The sequence below is a fragment of the Aythya fuligula genome, chromosome 8 (assembly GCF_009819795.1).
Source record: "Aythya fuligula isolate bAytFul2 chromosome 8, bAytFul2.pri, whole genome shotgun sequence".
NCBI lineage: Eukaryota > Metazoa > Chordata > Aves > Anseriformes > Anatidae > Aythya > Aythya fuligula.
Genome location: NC_045566.1, coordinates 22,548,533 through 22,567,427, shown reverse-complemented (window position 1 = coordinate 22,567,427; position 18,895 = coordinate 22,548,533). Strand labels below are relative to the sequence as shown.

The following is an 18,895-nucleotide window of genomic DNA, read 5'->3' as shown; positions in this document are numbered from 1 at the left end:
AATTAATGTGATTGCAAACGAGCACCTCATAATTTTGGGAAAACAAGGATCTCGAGATTTAATTCAGCTGCTGTTAGAATCAGTGCTGCCTAATCCTTTTTCCTTTACTGAACCTAAGTTTGGTTCAGGTCTGTTTGAAATGTTAACTAATATAATTTGATAATATGGCAAAAAAATGGAAAAATGGATACGTTTTCAGCAAAGATATTAACAAATAATGCACAAAATAAAGATTCACTTCTTACACCTAACCATCACTGAACCAGGAGTAATCTGTTACAAAATTAACTGCTGTTTAGACAATTAATTCTAATTAGTAATATTAAATGCATTCACATTTATTTACTCATGAGCTGGAAGGGTTAGAAAGGAGTCTGTCCATGATATATTGATCCTCCTTGTGCTATGAGAAGAATGCTAAAAAGACTTCAGGTATTTCTAAGTTTATTAATAAATTCACTACTTTTTCTATCAGAGGCAATTCCCTTGTATAAACAAAACACCAAGAACAGTACCTGTACCCATAAACATGTTCATTTAAGCAAAAGCTGAAGTTTCATTTTGGTTACCAAAAACTGTAATTTGCCCACCTTTCCAAAAAAATGTTTACTATAAACAAAGGCACTTACATCAGATAAATACTGCTTTCCAGTTATATAATAAACACCAATTAGTCGTTTTAGTTTGAGAAACTTGGTCAGTTATAAACATATTAATTTTATCCAAAGTTTTCTATAACATTTTAAGTTATATTTGTTCATAGTTGTAACAGCAGGTTAGTAGCAGTTAAGTGATGAACTGCAATTATACTTTGTTGAGGAAGGGTTACAAACAAAACAGCTTCACATTAAGTAGTTTAGTAGCAAGTATTAAACAAACCAATGAGTTAAAGACAAACTTTGCCCTCTGAGAAGCTAAATGAAAAAGCAACAATAAAGCTTACAGAACTTAGCTCGTACAATTTGCCTTGAAGGCGGTAGATTGGTTCCCTGAAATAGCAAATTGCAAAAGTAAAGTTTTATTTCAGAAACATTTTCTCATTCTTTTCAACTCCAAACAATTAACTTACAAGCATCTGTTTATTATCCTTAAATAAAAGGTTCAGCAAAGCCCTTATATCAATAAGTAATCGAGTTGCAACATATAATTTAAAACTCCAAGCTGCTTCTCCACTTCTTTAGAGAAGAAACATTCACTTAATTAAAAAACCATTCATTTTATATGTGTATTTTTGAAGAGTCAGATAACTGGTCGATTTTCCTTTTAAGGGACACTCCGAAGTGATGACAGTTGTTGTGTTTGACACATGTTCCGGCACAGCTAGATAAGAAGGAAGTCTCTCCTCAGATGGGAGAGACAAGTCTTTGAAGCCATTTCAGTGTTTAGACCTTTCAACTTTTTTTCGTTTTAGCCCAAACCATGTATTACATCAAAAATGCCACTCATGCTCGCCAGACTCTGGGGGATCATCATATTCAAGTTAATGAGATTACTGTGACTAACATCTTAAAAAATAACTAGCAATTTCTGGGTGGGAGGAATAGGTTGGGTTTCCAAGCCCAAAAACATGATTGAGTTTTCAAAAAGTGCTAGAACTCTGATCTAAAACAGCACAGTAGGAGATTTTCTGAAATCACAAGCTTAACACTTAATGCTCATATTTGAAAACCTTAACTTTTCACATTACTCACGAAATCATCAGGAAGACATTCAATGTGGGTAACTCATTATAAAAAAGTTTTTTTTCCCCACTATTTTTTTTTTATATCCCTTTAAAATGCATGCTATTTCCATAATATTTTTTTCCAGTTTAAGACTTTGCAAAACCCTCAAATTGAGCAGAAATCCTCAAAGCTGTAGCATTTTCATTTATTTTTTTTAATTTCATATTAAAAAAAGGATTGATCCTTTGAAGTACCAAGCACCCCTGGCCTGCACAAAAGCAAAGAATGAAGCAAGGCTCAGGAGCACTTAGCACCTTGCAGAATCAATCCCATATCATTATGGAATCAAAAGAAATAACCAACTGATTTTATTAATGAATCTCAGTGAAAATGGCAATTAATTTCAGACCAACAATCAGTTATTTTTTGTTTCCTTTGAGAGAGGACAATGGTACACAGTCAACATCTTCGTGGGGCCAACTGAAAGCTTTCAAAAGACGTAAAAGCAAAAATGCTTTTGCGTGCTGAATTGCCCCTTCGTTGCTACTAAGCTGTGAACATGTGAGAACTAGTAAAAATAACTGTATGACAAAGCACACACAAGCAAGTACTCACCAGTGGTTTGGATTCTGAAATTCACAAGTTCGCAGTTAATGAAAAAATACATTTGTGTGTAACATGAAAGATTTGATGTGTTAAATGGCATGGGAGGGGAGGCACCAAACAGCAGTGCAAACAGTAGCGAGTTTTTAAACAATAAATGATGATAACAATGAAAGTCAGGTGGCTCTGAAAACTTCAGTAAAAAGGAGATGATGATGCATTTTATATATGTTTCAAGCAGAAAAGATAAATTATGGATGTACAAAAAATAAACGCAGCCAAGAAAACCAGACAGCTGGGATTAACTTGCACATGCCATTATCCATTCTCTGTTAAGGTGCCTACCTGATTTCCCACTGCACTTTTGTTAACCTGACTGCTTCTTTGTTGGGCACTAAGGAAAGCAGAGGAAAAAAGTTATACTGAAGAAACTCAAAAACTAAACCAGTTCCTGAGCAGCAGATTTTAGTAGTAATAGTTCCTTATGATTCCAGCACAGAGAGCGAGTGTAACAAAGATACACAATAAAATCATTGCATATAGGTGCATTTTACAACTACTTTTCTTACTTAACGTACTTACTCTTACATGGACATTTGCCTGCTTAGCACAGAAGAGATACGCACACCTGACAGCTCCTACTAATCATCTCCTTTTGCAACAACATCCTACTTACATCGGTAAAGGTTACTAAAAGCACAGGGAAATTATGGCTCATGGGGGGTAACTTTGGAAACATTAGCCTCTATAAATATTAGAAAAGAGGTGAAAAGTGAGACATTTCTGTTATTTAGAGCAGTACAACAAAATCCTCCCCTGCTGGAAGCTTCTTAATAGCCTTGTCATGACAGTTTGTTTTGAATATTATTCTAATATTTATATGCACTGTGAGGGTGTAAATATAGCCAATGGATGAAGCTGTCATAAAGTTGGTTCAAAAAGCTGGAACCTTGTAAGAGCAGAGCACGTTCAAAATTAAAACATTTTAAAAATATTTTCCTCAATGCTTGAACTCTGGTAATGTCAACTCCTGAAACAAAACACACTCCTGTCTCAAACACACAAGTTGCCATTAATTCTAAAAAGCTCTGTGTTATGTGGCTTCTAAGTATTAGGCTATACAATTACAATATCGCTGGAAAGAGGGAAAAAGTGTTCAAGCAGCAGGCTTTGCTACACAACTACCAGAGCAGCAACCGGTGACAGCAAGTTTTCTTTGGATTAGATTATACCATTTCAGCAGGCATTAATTAACTGACGAAAGAGCATACGTATTAGATCATCTACAAACACTCCTCTGAAAGAGTAAGAAAGAAAGATGTGCTTGGATCACAGCCTACAGGCCCAAGGCTGAAACTACTTTGTACACAGCTGCTGATCCAAAGAATTGCTGGGGCACCAAACTCATCTCTGTCCCAACTCTGATCGTGCCTTTAGGGCCATAATCTATCAAACTGGCAGTCTACATGTTGTCAGGGAGAAGATCCGCAACCATGTTTATTCCATGTGCCTATTTACTGGGCTTAGCTCTCAATCACCCAGATACTTCTGACCAAATGACAGCGCACGTCTCCGGTACATCATCTGAATTGCATCAATTTGGGTCCATAAATTACGATTAAATAACCTGCATACAGAAAATACAGCACTAATCCCTCACCAATTCTCATCTGTTGTTCGAGAAGCACATATAATATGGCTTTACAAAACCTAATTGCCATTCTTTGGGTGTTCTTTTTATTCTCCCCCCACTTCACTGCCTTAGGGAGGCTAATTAAATAGACAACTAACATCATACTAAAAAAAACCCACATCTTTTAGCAATAGCCCAGCAACTGGTTCTTTATTTACTGTTCTAAATACAAATTACCCTTCACGTAGATTGAATCACGTAGCTGTGTTTGAGTTACACCAACTGGAAACAAACCCAATCCCAACATTTTACCACTCATTCTGCTAAATGTGACAAGTATTAATATTCTTAAGATTTCACCCAAAAGAAATAAAATCAAATCATAAGTACACAAAGCTGTTCTAAACATTGGCTTTCTTAAATCTTTCTGAAGTACTGTACCTGCCTTAGGCCCCGCAATGCTTCAAGGTGAATTGAAATACCTTGTGCTCATTCTTATGAACAAGATTCACAGGACTTACACTTATAAAACACGGCAGTCACAGGAGACAGCTGTCTAGGAGACTCAGCAAACCAAAGGAAACACTAAGGAATCTGAGGAAGCTACAGTTCGGGATGTTTGGATACTGCAGAAGCCCGTATGCTACCCAGATTTATTTCTTTTTCAAATTCTAACATTACTGCTACAACAACACTATGATTACAGGCTAAAATCTGTATTTTCTACTGTTTAGCTCATAAATAAGTTTTACACTTAAAATTGTTCTCAGTTAATCAAGCTTTCTCTCCCAGTGGATCACAAGTCAACAAAAAACACTTGCCTAGCCATCAATTTCAACCCCTGGAAAGACTTGCTTAGACTTAGAGTTATTAGTGAACCTCAGGGGAAGGCCATTTGTTACCTGCTTACACCTCTTGCACAGGGGCTGGGGATTTCCACATGTCTACTGGCAGAAGAGGAAGAAGCTTTCCCAAGAAACTGAACTTGGACATTTTAACTCCTTGGAAAAGGTGCAGCACTGAGAACCACAGACTGAACTACAGGCTCAAGCAACAGCATCTCTGAAGGTTTTATTTCCAGGGGAGAGACATACTGAAATAGCTCCAGATGTACCTGGCACTCCACAGTCCAAGGCTATAAAACATGGGAGGCTCCAACTTGACACAAGGAAATATCTTTTCATAGCAAGGAGAGACAGGCATCAGAACGGGCTGTACAGAGTAGCTGGTAAATCTCTGGTTTTGGAACTTTTCAGGATCTGATTGGACAAAGCCCCAAGCAAACTTGTCTGAACTTAAACATCACCCCTCCCCTGAGCAGGAGGTTGGACCAGTGACTTCCCAAGGTCACAACACCCACCATGAATACATATGAAGTGTTTTTAGCAGGCTTTTTCCTGTCAGGAAAGGATGAAAAGAAGTAAATACCAGGCAGGTTGTTGTCTTGACCTCTAGAAGGCCAGCTACCATTCCTACATCCTGCCTTTTGTCAAGAGAACTGATAGAGATATCCAGGACCTGCAAACAATATTAGAGAAAGTTGTTCAAACTAAACACAATCAGTGCTTGGCTTTGCCTTTCTTTTCCCTTCTCAGCATATTAATTTTGTGTCTTAAACCTTCAAGTCATACTGTCAAAAATGTAGGCCTTCGTTTACAGCGCTAACTAGACTAGCCCAGAACATAACAATCACTCCAGTGCCAAACTTTGTTGCCAACACCACACATCGATGAAACCTGTTATGATTCCAAATGCTCTTATGGCAAATGAATACGACTGAAGAAACATTTATTCTTCAAACTGTGCCGGCACCTTTATCATTTTGACTGGTGTCAAAGTGCTGGTATGAAGTTCCTGAGGAATAAAACTGCTGGAAGCTGGGCAGGACGTTATGGAGAATATTCTCATAGTCTTTTCAATCAAGCGAGGACATCATCAAACCGGGTCCTGGAGACTATTCTGTTACTATTACCTTCTAGAGCCAAACAGCAGGCACACTTCAAATTCAGTGACATCTATTACTCTGAATAAAACTGTTTCACATGGAATCACAGCTCCCAAAATATGTATTAGCAACAATACAGCAATACCACCAATAACACACATTTCACTGGTCCTAAAACAGATACAGCAAGGGCATCAGCTCTAAAGCTGCCTCCTGAGACTGATGTGATCCCAGGCCAAGATATAAGCTTCAGTGAACCCAGGCTTGTGAACAAGGGTAAAGAATCCCCAGCAAGCGTAACAGAGTTTAACACTACACATACTGAGAAAAAGCATGGTTCTGCATATTTGGGACTTTGTAACTTGCATCTCCACTGTCACTCCCAACACTTCTGTTTTGAACTTAGTAAAAAAGCTCTGACAGTGTCTTTATACCAAAGTATCCATATACATACTTTGCGAAGCCAATGAAGTCTTCATGGTTGGTGTTGATGTAAGAAACCTGGATATCAATCAGCAGCAGCACCTATTAGGGGAGACAAGAGACCAAAACAGAATGAGTGACGTGGAAGAGTGAGACTGAGGAAAAGGAAGGGAGAAAAGAACAAAACTTTGAGTTTTCTGCATTATTAAATATTCCTTTCATAATTGTTCATGCCCAAAGCAACAGTATTTTCTAAATCCCACCACTTCTGTTTGTATGCTTGTTTAATTAACTAGACTACAGAAGAGCTTAGCCCCTTCCCCACATTTTTTTCACTATTCTGGCCTTTGTCCACTTCATTAAGATCACCTATACCTGATCAGAAAGAGTTTAATAATATGCAACATTTCTGTCATTTAAGCAAAATCCTGTCTACTGGTACCATTGCAGCCAAGCCAGCAAAGAAACAAACTAAGCTAAAATCAGGAGGCCATCATTTCCTTTAGGTACTACATAAAAAAGTGGTATGTAAGCTAGCCCTGTCCCAGAAAACTTACAGTCCAGGTACTAAGCAGGCAGTCTGGTGCACACACCAGGCTCGAGAGATGGGCTAGTCAATGAAATAACAGAATGAATGGTTTGTGAAAGAGAAATGTTTCAACTTACTACTTGCTGATCCTTCTAGATCCCAGAGACAGAATTTAAATCAAACTTTATAATTTAACCAGGTAAAGAACTTGCTAAGACATTAGAGAAGACCCACTCCCCACCTCTGCTCAGCTTCTTGAACATACAGGAGACTGAAGGAAGCCATGATTTGACTTTCCCCCATCTTTCCATTTTCCATTTATCAGCAGGGAGCAAGGAAAAAAGCTATTGCCACCACAACAGCCACCAAATTTCTTACAAAATCTTGCTGAATGACGTAAAAGAAGAAGCCTTTTATTATCTTCTTCCCACTCCTATCCAAAGCTTCATAACCAAAACTAGTAACATCAAATTGTATAATTACCCAATCCACTATCCATACTGATGCCCCTGAGGCATCAACTTATCAGTAAACACTATTGTCAGACTGTGATAGTAAGAACACTTGGATGGATAAACCTCAGTGACAATAAAGTATGAATTTTACTTTTATAAAACATTGAAATAACAATTACTTTATTGGAATACAAGGCTCTCCTTACCTAACAAAGAAATCCCACCAAGTTGTTTCCAATATGAAGCCCAAACTTCTACATGCTTATTGTGCCATATCAAAGCATCCCACTACTGTGGTTTTGAACAAGACCTAAACACTAAGACAGTAACTTCACTTGGATCTGTCCCTTCAGCATTTAGTCTCCTCCAAGTGTCCAGTTATTTCTGCACAACTCCACAAACACAGCATCGCTCCCAAATTCTTCACTACTTCCAAATTCTATTTAGTCTCACGCACGGCAGAAGATAGCAGGGATTTGGGTTTAGCTCTAACCTCCAAAAATATCCTCACTAGCATTTTGATTTATTAAGGGTAACTGTTAACAGCATAAATAATGATGTGACTATGTGACAATAACCTATTTGACCAATTCTTGGCATTTACAGAAAGGGGGTATTTTGTACTTTGTTCTGGGAAATTGCCAGGTATGCGCACACAATGAAGAACAGAAAAATAAGAAATAAAATTTTAAGTAATTTGTATCTTCTTCCAAATTTTGAAATAACTGGATGTGCTAACTAGAACTCTCTGCAAGCACAAGCCCAGCAAATAAGTTTTTCAAGATGATTTTTAAAGACTCCATGCACAGAACAGTTTAAGGGAAATGAAGTAGGATATGCTGCACAGCTCACTAACTAGCGAGCCAGGAGACCAGAACTGCTAAGGAGCCCCTCTTTCCCAAATACTATTGTTGTCACAATCTTTACTCCCTAGACAATAATTCCCATTTCCACTCCCAGTGGATTTTCTCACATGTAGTCTAAGCTTTACAGTTTCCTGGATTTGGAGTGCTCAGCTGCATGATCAATGTCTTGGAAACATTTCTCCAAAATGTATTTATTTATTCTTAACTTCAAGGAAAATTACAGTCAGAAAAGCTGTACGTCCATGAACCTGGAAAGGTGCTGATGAACAAACTCTTGAAACTCTGAGTTTAAAATACCACAGTCAGAAGTTATCAGCTTTATAGCAGTCCCTCTGTCCTTTAGAGGGGTTATGGGAGAAGACTTCTTGTTGCTAATTTTAGAATCCAAAGGAGGGATTACTTTTTAATCTTCAGATTTGAGACACTGCTTTTCAAGGTACAGAATAGCCCTCAGGAGTCAGTTCCAGTGGTTCTAAGCACCTTAAGCCTGCCAACATGGCCAGAGGCAGCAGGGCCACGTTGCTCAGTTCAGCCTATGTGCTTTTGCTACTGTTCAGCAACACAGAACTTCAGCAGCAATGCTTGCCTGAACTCACACATCCTCTACGTGGCTTGTCACTCCTGCAAGAGTTCTAGTGCAATCGCTTGTTGGCCTCACTGTGATTAGAGCATGGGATCAGTCTCTTAAAAAAGCCTGAAAGCAAAGCATTAAAAAGGGCTTGATATTTCTGTGTGCATTTGTTGGATCATGAGTCATTTCCCCACAAACAGCTGTTATAGCACAGCTAAGACGATGGCCTGCTGTGGCACAGGAATGATCACTAAACCAATGCTGCCACTGGGGCCTGGTATCCTTAAGTCATGTCTTGAGCTGACTGGATACAAGGTACCATCGTCTGGAGGCAACGTGCCCAGTTGTGTAATGCTGTTTCTGAGCCATCAGGCCCTGGTATAAAGAGGCAAGTTGCATTAGCCTGAATGTAACTCTGGAGCTGGGCCGCATCCAGCCAGTTCATGGAACGAGCAGGAGAAACGAGCTCTTTCTGCCCATGGCCCGATTCACAACCACAGGCACTGAGACAAATGCATCTCCCTTTCGTCTTCGGCATTCTTAATGCTTAATGGGGGAAAAAAAAAGGAAGAGGAAATGGGAAGAAACTCAGAACAATTGGAGAAATGTGTCTTGGTTCTACGTAGATACTGAAGAGAAAACAGGATCAGAGCTTGCCTGCAGATGCCAACTGTCCTGAATTAAGCTATGATATTGATTAACTGACTCACCTTTTTCATTTTACAGTAATTCCCAGAGCTCTATGCCTGGAGTTTCACCAAGAGGGACAGAAGAACTACAGTCATTGTGTTAAAATAAAGCAAGCAGATAAATTTTTCTTTCATCTTTCATTACTTGCCTGTGTAAGGAGCATGCTCACTTCCAAGAAGCGCACAAGAAGCACAGTAGGGTGCAAGATGATGATGAACATGTGACAGAGTACTCAGATCCCCACCGTAAATTATAGGAATGCAAGGCTTACTCTAAATTACATTGTTTAGCTGTCACTAAGAATCAGGACATCAGCCTCCTTCCTGGGTCACAGTCTCTACAGGCATTGACAGGGAGAGGATGATTGATACCAGCTCTGTACTGCCAGCACCTCTCCTTGCTACCTCCATGCCCTCTTGAAAGGCCAATTAAGATTTTCTATAGCAATTAGGATTTTCTAGTCTCCTCTGTCAAACCTCAGTGGTAGAAGAGCAATTTCGCCCCTGTTCCCAAGTGTAGCCTGCTGCTGCAGAAATCTTTCATTATCTTACTTTACTTTATATGTAATAACTTTCTTCCTCCAAACATTTCCCTGAACATTTCCTTAAATGTTGTATATGCTCTCACCTGATCCTTCGTCTTCTCCTCTCTTTCACGAATATAGCCAGCAACAATTCTTTCTGTTTCCTCACACAGCCTTGGATATGTTGCCAGCTGAAAAGCAAAAATAATACAAATTTACAGCTGCAGGGTGGCTTCAGTAGAATACAAACAGAGAAACCTCCACTTCTCTCTCTGCAGGAAAGGCATTATAAATTCTTGGGCTAACTATTAAATAGACTAAAAAGCAAGCCTTACTTGCTATTAATGGTGATTTTCTAGAGAAACTGGAGGGACCTAAACCCTTACATTGTTTCTGCACTTTTGTTCCACAACACATTGAGAAAAGGACATTTGGGACATAATCGTTTGGAATAAAAGCAACTGCAACATTGAAATCTTAATACTTTCAGCTCTTTTATCCAAATACAATGCAACTCTCTCTTAAATATAAAGAGAAAAGACAGGATTTAATCCACAAATGTATACCAAGAATAGCACACTGCTAAGAGAGCAAAATATCAACACAGAAAGAAAGCAATCACGTAAAACTAAAAGAAAACCATCTTTAAACACTGTAATTACAAGGCGTGGATGAATCAAGGTGTGACAAAAAACATCCAGATGCTGTATCTAATTATTATGAATTTTTGGGGGGGAAAGTTGTGTATTCCAGCTTTTGGTTTGTGTCAACTGTTATTACATTAGGAAAAAAAAAAAAAAAAACATGGAATTGAATACCTGATAGACCATCTGTTGTATCTAGAACTGTGTTGTCACCCAGCCCTAAGGCTCATTAACAATGGCAACTTAAACTATTGATCTATTTTGAAGTCATTGTTTAGAATTAAAGCTTCAGGTGATGAAAAAAGAGGGAAGAGATCAGTCTCTTCAATAACAATAAGAAGTGCCTATACTACAAACCCCCATGTAGAAGTGCATATAGACATGTACGCAGATCTACACATTGTACTTAGAAAGGAAGAGAGCTACGTGTACAGAATCTGCATATTTCAATCTACTTTAAATCGTTAACAACTACTTATCATTGATCTTCACTACCTAACCTAAATGGTCTCTTTCCATTACAGGGATAAAAAACAAGTTGGAAAAATGAGCTGAGTAACAGATCTTTCTAACAATTCACAATTAAAAATAATTTCTTTTCCCAGGGTGGCTTCTCATTACTAAAGACGAATTATTTGTAAACATTGAGAATTATAAAATAAATTTTAGTATCATAAAATGATTTGATAGTAATCATAATTGTAATATCATAAAACGTAAAATCATACATTTGTAAATATTACAAATCATATATTAAAAAACATTTAGATACAATGATGCAACACAACTTGTCACAATCTAAGCAATCACACTCAAAAGTAGCGGAAGGCTCCAAATGCAGATCTGGGATAAGAGGTTAGGAAGGGCTGACAGCACTGCCTTTCACCTTAGCTTGTCATGTCCCTTGAATACACCCTACAAGAATACACCCTACAATCGACACAAAGCTCCAGGGAAACTAATGGGAAGGCATCGCATAAAAGTACTTTTCCTAAATATATATATATATATATACACACATTCTAAAGCAACGTGCATAAGAGTATTGTAACAAAGCCTCAACAGCTAAAGCACAAGTCATCAACCATTCCAACAGAAGGATTTACCTGACATTTTACCTGACTGCCTAAAAAACTTTGAGAGAAGAGCTTCCCATGCTGCGCTACCTTATTCCTTGTTTATTATGACAAAATAGACAAAAAGATATTAACAAATTTTTAACTGGTTATTACATTCATCCATACATCTCTAAGTTGTTCACTTATCCCACTTAGCTACTCCAACTTAGATATTCATAGTGGCTGCAGTATTACCAATAAATTGCATGCTGGAATAGTCCAGAAGACAAATTAAACAAAAGAAAAAAAAAAGCAAAACATAAGCTGGTATATAACACTTAAACACTAAGCACACTCTAAAAATAATGCTATGCTGTGAGCGTGCTTACTCAAGAGCAAGTGAGCAGGGAACAATTTATACCAAAAACCAGTTTATCAGCCTTGTGGTGAAATGTCTTAATGCCTCTCTCTTGTGTGTCTAACTCCAGAGCAATACTCTAAATAATTTTCAAGTTTCTAGCTCTTTGAAGGCTCCACCTTGTGGCAACATCTTTGCATATCAATAACAGCTCTTTAAAACATCATCAATAAAATGCAAGGGTAAGCTTAACCGATAGCACTAGGAAAAGACTCTACACAATTAAATCAATCAATTCAAGTGACTTATCTTTCCAATTTGAAAAGAAAAAAAAAAAAAAAAAGGAATTCAGCTCAAAATTTTGTGATTAATTCAATTCCCTATAGTCTCTGCCGAAAGACAGTCATCCTTTCCTGTTTTAAGAAATAGCTCATTTATCTCTTGAGTAATATAAAGAGTTGCATTATTCAGAGGAATGTAAAGATTATGGCAGGATATTTCTCAACAACTTCAGCATATCAGCGCTCATACCCCAGACCTGCTCCTGGACTTGCTACAAATAGGGTGCCCTGCATTCTGACAAGGTGAGAAAGACAAATGAACAAGAGGTGAAACAAATAAAAGTAGCCAGTTCGGTAAGAAATCTACAAGAGTCAACACTACCTAAAATGTAACAGAGCAAAAGAAGTAAAGATAACTGACAGCCAACTGCTAATTGCCAATGTTCCAGGCAAGTAAGTGATATTCACAGGTAACATCTTTCCTATGAAAAGGAAATGTGTCTGGGGGGAAAATACCATGTGTCCCTCTCCACATCAGTGAAGTACTCTCAACTGATGTCTGATCATTGCATTCACTCAGCTTCACATTAATACCTGACATGCTTCCTTAGTCCCACCTGAGCAGGGGAAAGTTTGAGGTTTTATTTTCAGACTACGGAACAACTTACGCATACACTTCAGGAAAAACATTCCCAAACACTCATACTAACACTACGTTTAATTTTGATTAAGCAATTTGATAAGCCACTACTATTGTAGGATAACAACTTTAATAGATTCATGCAATTTTCATATCAGGAAGCTCAATACTCAGCAGTGCTTTTCACATAAAGGTTTGACATTTCTGTGCAGCAGCAAGCTCATTTGTCAACACTAATACAAGGATGTACAAATACAAGGGAAATGAAGTCTACCTAGCATTTTACTTCTAACTTCTTGACAGCTGGACATCGTGAGTGTTGGGGTTGTTTATGAGAAAAGCCCAGGAGATTTTATGACTCCCTGATTTTGCAAAGAGGTACCACTCAATACAGAATGAGTATTTCTTCCTCCTTGATAGACCTCTCAACACAGATGAGGCCTTTGTTCTAGAAAAGTTTCACTGTTTCTTCTTCTTATAAGCATTAAGAACAAAAATTTTCTAAGTACAATTTCTTTTTTCCTGATTTACATATGAGCAGAGTTGCTGCCTACATTCCATTTGCAGCACCCATGAAAACATAATTATAAAGTGGAAGCCAGAGGGCAACTGCTGGCTCAACAAGACTCCCATCAGGAGATGTACATACTCAAAACACAGGACTCAAAAAGAGAACATTTTCAGCATTATTTTGTTTTTGAGTATTGCGGAAGTTGAAACTATTTAGTTTTACTCTGTAAATAAACTAGCTCAAATCTCTTAAAACACCCTAGAATGCAAGGCACACTTTGTGTTAGCTACTATAATCATGCTCTACTTACGTTGCCAGATCTATTTGCAAGTTACCTTTTTAGTGCATTTCTTGACTGTGTTGATTAACTCTTGCATCACCAGATCCACGCTTTTTAAGCAAGGTCCTTTCAGCTTGACAATCTGTTTTTTAACAATAGCTTCAAATGCCATATCTGGAGTAAACAAACCTGTTCTGTGGACATGAAAGAATATGTGAGGTAGTAATACATCCTGCAAGGTTTTTTTAACCTAGTTGCTCATCTACATTTTCAGAAGCTTAGAGCTGAATTATGATGATATCCCTATACAGTCTTCTGTAGAACTAAATTTGCTTCTTTCTCTTTAAAAATGGAAGTGTAGTTGTGTAGTAAGAATATAGAAGTTGAAACATGCCCTACTCTAGTACTGCAAAAAACTTGACTGCGAAAACTCTAGAAAGTATTGGAATAATATGGTGAAGCCTCTTAAGCAGCTCCCCAAACCTTAGAGGTGAATGGCAGCACTCCATGTACAACCACTTGCAGAGTAAGCCAGTAAGAATCCTATAGTTGCATTTCACTCTGCACTCACAACAGTAAATATGGTTCTGTTATCCGGAGTCATACGTGGAGAATTTCAGTTTGCCACTGCACCGTATGTGAACTTATATAAACAAGCATCTCACAGAAACAGTTTTAAACAAACAGCCCTTACTTCTCTTTCAAACACTGCTTGCAAAGATCTAGCTTGACAGATCATAAGTTTTATAAAAAAGCAAACTTTAAAAACATGCCCAGAACTAATAGCTTGCCACCACGAATTGCTCATCTAGACCTTGCCACCAATAAAACTGAAAAAGTTCAAATACTGTACCACAACTGCTGGAATCATCTATTTGAGAATTTAAGAATTTAAAACACATATTATGGAAGCTGGCTGTAAGCCCACTGCAACATCATCTTAGATCACAACAACATTGTAACGGCTAGCAGGTAACAACAGTTGCATATGAATTCAATTTCGCTCTCCCCAAGAAGAAAACACTTTGTCTTAAGAGTTTGTGTGCATGTTTTATGTAAGCTTCTTTATGAATCCAACATCTTGTATCCTACTTAAGAAATAGGCAAGGCCTACCCCAGTATTTCAAGAAGTTAAACAAGAAAAGGAGGACAAATACGTCCACTCCCCTGGGACAAAAACTGCAGAGACAAAACTTCTCCAGAAGAAAGAGAACCTGTCAAAGAGCCCCTATATTTTCATATTGCCAACATTGACAACTCCTTGAACAAGTTTTCATAATGAGACTGAAATTCCAGAAGATGCTGCCTGCCACAGTCCTGTCCATTTAAATGGATTTCTCATTGAAATGCAAGATAGCTCACCATCGTGCCTGGCCTTTAAACTTGTGCTTTCATCATGTGCTTTATAGAGGTTTATGACTTGTCCAAAACTGCATTACTTCATAACTTTGTCTTTTTCTTAGAAGAACAAAGTTCTCCTCACAAACTAGACTCACAAATTCCTCAAGCGAGCCACTGCATCAGCGTTCCCCAAACCACGATCATTATAATGAAAGAATAGTTTCCATAAATGTTTTGTTCTCCTGCAGTGATGTCCACCATGCATCAAAAAGTTCATATAGGAGTTGCATCTGATATTGAATTAACTGGGTAGGGCGATTAAAAATTAGCAGAAAAAGGGGCAGCTAAGAACTTCTCTGTGTATGCATGGTTACAATCAGTTACACCAATTCCAACAGCCTTCATGCAGTGGAAATCCTATGTTATATTGGAAATTAAAAAAAAAGTCATTGATTTTCTCTGTAAAATACTTTTCCAAGATTTCCAGGTAAATTAAACCTCTTCAGGCAAACCAGCTGATCAGCCCAAAATAGGTACCTGAAAAACAGAAGTGTGAAGGAGTGGAAGAAAAAAGTCAGCTGTTGGGAGCAGTGCCTTAGTAATGTAGTCTAGCAATCAGTAGCCAGTGTCTCCACAGGTTAAAGAAACCAAACCCTCTGCAACACGATCAGGCTTGAAAACATGGGAGCACTTGCCTGATACCATGTATGTTCTTGATGGCATAACTTATTTCTCTCCGCAGTTCTTTCTCATTGAACTCCATCTAGAAGAACAAAAGCATTTGAGATCAGATGAGGTCAAGTTCTGAAATAAAATAGAAAATATTACTTCTCCCTATATAACTGGAAGACAAGCAAGTTCAACTAACATACTGTTAATTTCTAAACACACTAAAGGCATAAGTATTTTTAAAATGTATTAACACTAAGGCTACAGACAACAATAAGGAGTGTTGGAAATTATTCACCCTTTTGGGTGAATCTTTTGGGATGTTTTTGCAGAGCATTCCAAAAAGAAACATGGAGTTGCTGGAGTAAGCCAGAAACATCATTTAGAGGATGCAACATTCTTTTTTTTTTTTTTTAATAGGTGGAAGGAAGCCTATAAAAAGTGTCAAAGAATGCAGACTAGAAATACAGTGGGTTCACGGTGAGGGGAAAATGAAGTCACTGCAGTGAAAGAAAAGGTAAAAGAACATATAACAAGTCCATAAAAAACAGTTTACTTGTTCACAGACTACAAAACCACAGTTTTTTCTGTTATTCTGAGGATGGGTAAGCAAGAAGAGATGTATTAAGAGGAAAAATGTCATCTCTGAACACCGTATTTGCTTCTGCTTCACTTCCCCTCCCCTTCCCACTATGGAAAGGTGGGACTGAAAGCTGGCTTTGTCTTATGTTCCAAAAACAGGAAGTAGAAAAGCCAGAAAATAGTTATTTTCTATTACTCTAGTTTTAACAGGTACTAGCTATTTGAACACAGCAACCTGAATTTGCCACCCATAGCTTTTTCTTTGCCCCCCCTCCCCCCCAACCAGAACAACAATGCCATTTGTGATTAAAAAATAAAAAAGCATGGAAAGTAGTAAGAACTATGAGTTTCATCATATTTTAACTCCTGTATTTCAGAATCCTCAGCATCTCTCAGTACCCACAACTAGAAATGAAGCTAAATGTCTCAATCATCACTTGATGTAATTTCTTTTACAGTTAAAATCAAGTTCTTCCGAACAAACTTTGTCTTTGCTTTACTATGAACACAGGAATACATAAATAAAACTCAAAGAACACCACTAAGATGGATAAATACCTTCACTAGTTCAAAAGGGAAACGTTCATGGAAAATACGATTAATTTTGGCACCTCCTGAAAGTTCTAGCGTATCGACCTGATCTCCTGATCCTTCGATTCTTTTTTCGAAGTCCACTGAAAACTGTTGTACCATCCTACATTTCAAAGGGAGGAGAAAAAAGATACACTTCAGCACATCAACTATCAACTGTTACTTCAGTACTATGCAAGTATTATTGACTTAAAACACATTTAGGAATTTACAAGAGTATTTACAAGAGTTCATCCAGCTAAGTTGCCAATGCAGGTTGCTATACTTCTCTTTGCAAATCCGTTCCACCATACACTTACATCATTCTCTCTCACAGGACATAGCTCAGTATATACTATTTTCTTTCTTCATAGATTTTTTTTTTTTTTTAAATACTGCTTATGAAACTGTATATTAAAGTCAGCAACACATACAGCAGCATACCAGGCTACATCGTTGTTTTGCTAATGATCACAAAATCATAAATGCATCTTCTATTACATACATGCTATCCTATTTTATTCAGAAAAGAAAAAATGATGGCAGTCTTTGTAGTAGGATAAGCAAATACAAGTATCAATGTTTAAGCTATAAAACTTGTACTGTATGAATCGAAAAGCACTCATACTTAAATCATTACAGGAACAGAAGAGTTCAATGGGGCAGACCACCACAAGGAAAAAACTCCAATCTTATAGCAAGAGTTACCATCTGTGGAGAGCTCACTTCTCCACAATGACCCTTTGATCTTTCTAACGTCTTTCAAAAAGACACAGTCCAACAGCATGATGTGTATCAAGCCATTAAGCTGATCCAGTGCTGGCAGATCTTACAGTGGCAGCCAAGTTAGTTAACTTCCCCATGCCAAACAACTTGCCCAGGAGCCAGTACTAACAAGCCAACACATTAGCTATCAGTACCACAGACTGCAGTTTACTCAGTTGTGCTTAGATTTCTACATCAGAAGCACTTAGACATACATACATGTATGAGAATTCCTCCAGTTATGGAATAACCAGGGAGAGATTTTTTTTATTATTATTATTTTAAAAGTAAGCACAAGCATCTGGCCTAACATTTGAAGCAATGGATTCAGCCAAAAAGTAACAGTGCACATCATCTTTCTCAAACCTCAGATACCTATGCAGCCTGGGCTAACAAAAATTATGGAAACAGTGCAAGCATAGAGCCCCCCAAATCAATTTTTGAAGAGGACTGCAGAAAATTAAGATTATCTTATAGGGGAGAATCATAGAATATCCTGAGATAGAGGGTATAACAAAGGTCATCAAATTCAACTCTTGGTTCCACATAGGATCACCCCAAAATCAGACCCTATTTCTTAGAGCTTTGTCCAAATGCTTCTTGAACTCCAGCAGGCTTGGTGCTGTGACCACTGCCCTAGGGGCCTGTTCCAGTGCCTGACCATCCTCTTCAGCGAAGAACCTTTTCATAATACCCAGCCTGACCCTCCCTTGTCCCAGCTCCATGCTGTTCCCTCGGGACCTGTCGCTGTCCCCAGAGAGCAGAGCTCAGCACCTGCCCCTCAGCTCCCCTCATGAGGAAGCTGCAGGCCGCCATGAGGCCTCCCCTCAGCCTGCTCTGAACAAACCACATTACCTCAGCTGCTCCTCAGACATCTTGCCTTCCAGTCTCTTCACAACCTTTTTTTAAACTCTTTTGGAGGTTCTCTAATAGTTTTGTGTTCTTTTTGTACTGTGGAGCCCAAAACAACACACAGTGCTCGAGGTGAGGCTGCACCAGTGCAGAGCGGGAAAATCCCTTCCCTCGTCTGGCTGGCAGTGCTGGGCCTGAGGCACCCCCTGGTGTGGCTGCCCCTCCCGGCTGCCAGGCCTCTCTACCCACAACAAAGTCAACAATTCCTCACAATTTAATATCATAGAATAAATAAGGTTGGAAAAGACCTCCACGATCATTTCATCCAACCACCCCCCTACCACCAATGTCACCCACTAAACCATGTCCCCAAGCAGCACATCATCCAACCTTTCCTTAAACACCCCCAGAGACGGTGACTCCACCACCTCCCTGGGCAACC

General features: G+C 38.4%; 1 protein-coding gene across 4 annotated transcripts in view; it reads right to left on the bottom strand.

Moving 5' to 3' along the window:
• Window positions 1-18,895, bottom strand: part of DNM3 (dynamin 3) — a 176,284-nt gene that overhangs the window by 127,048 nt on the left and 30,341 nt on the right. For 3 of the 4 annotated variants that reach the window (XM_032192782.1, XM_032192784.1, XM_032192783.1), the window contains exons 8-13: window positions 16,825-16,960; window positions 15,711-15,778; window positions 13,730-13,868; window positions 10,007-10,093; window positions 6,300-6,370; window positions 2,613-2,661 (exon numbers count right to left, since the gene is read on the bottom strand). In XM_032192782.1, the coding sequence (XP_032048673.1) occupies window positions 2,613-2,661; window positions 6,300-6,370; window positions 10,007-10,093; window positions 13,730-13,868; window positions 15,711-15,778; window positions 16,825-16,960 (550 nt within the window). Of the gene's footprint in view, window positions 1-959; window positions 990-2,612; window positions 2,662-6,299; window positions 6,371-10,006; window positions 10,094-13,729; window positions 13,869-15,710; window positions 15,779-16,824; window positions 16,961-18,895 lie in introns of all 4 variants that reach the window. The other variant, XM_032192785.1, reaches the window with a different exon arrangement.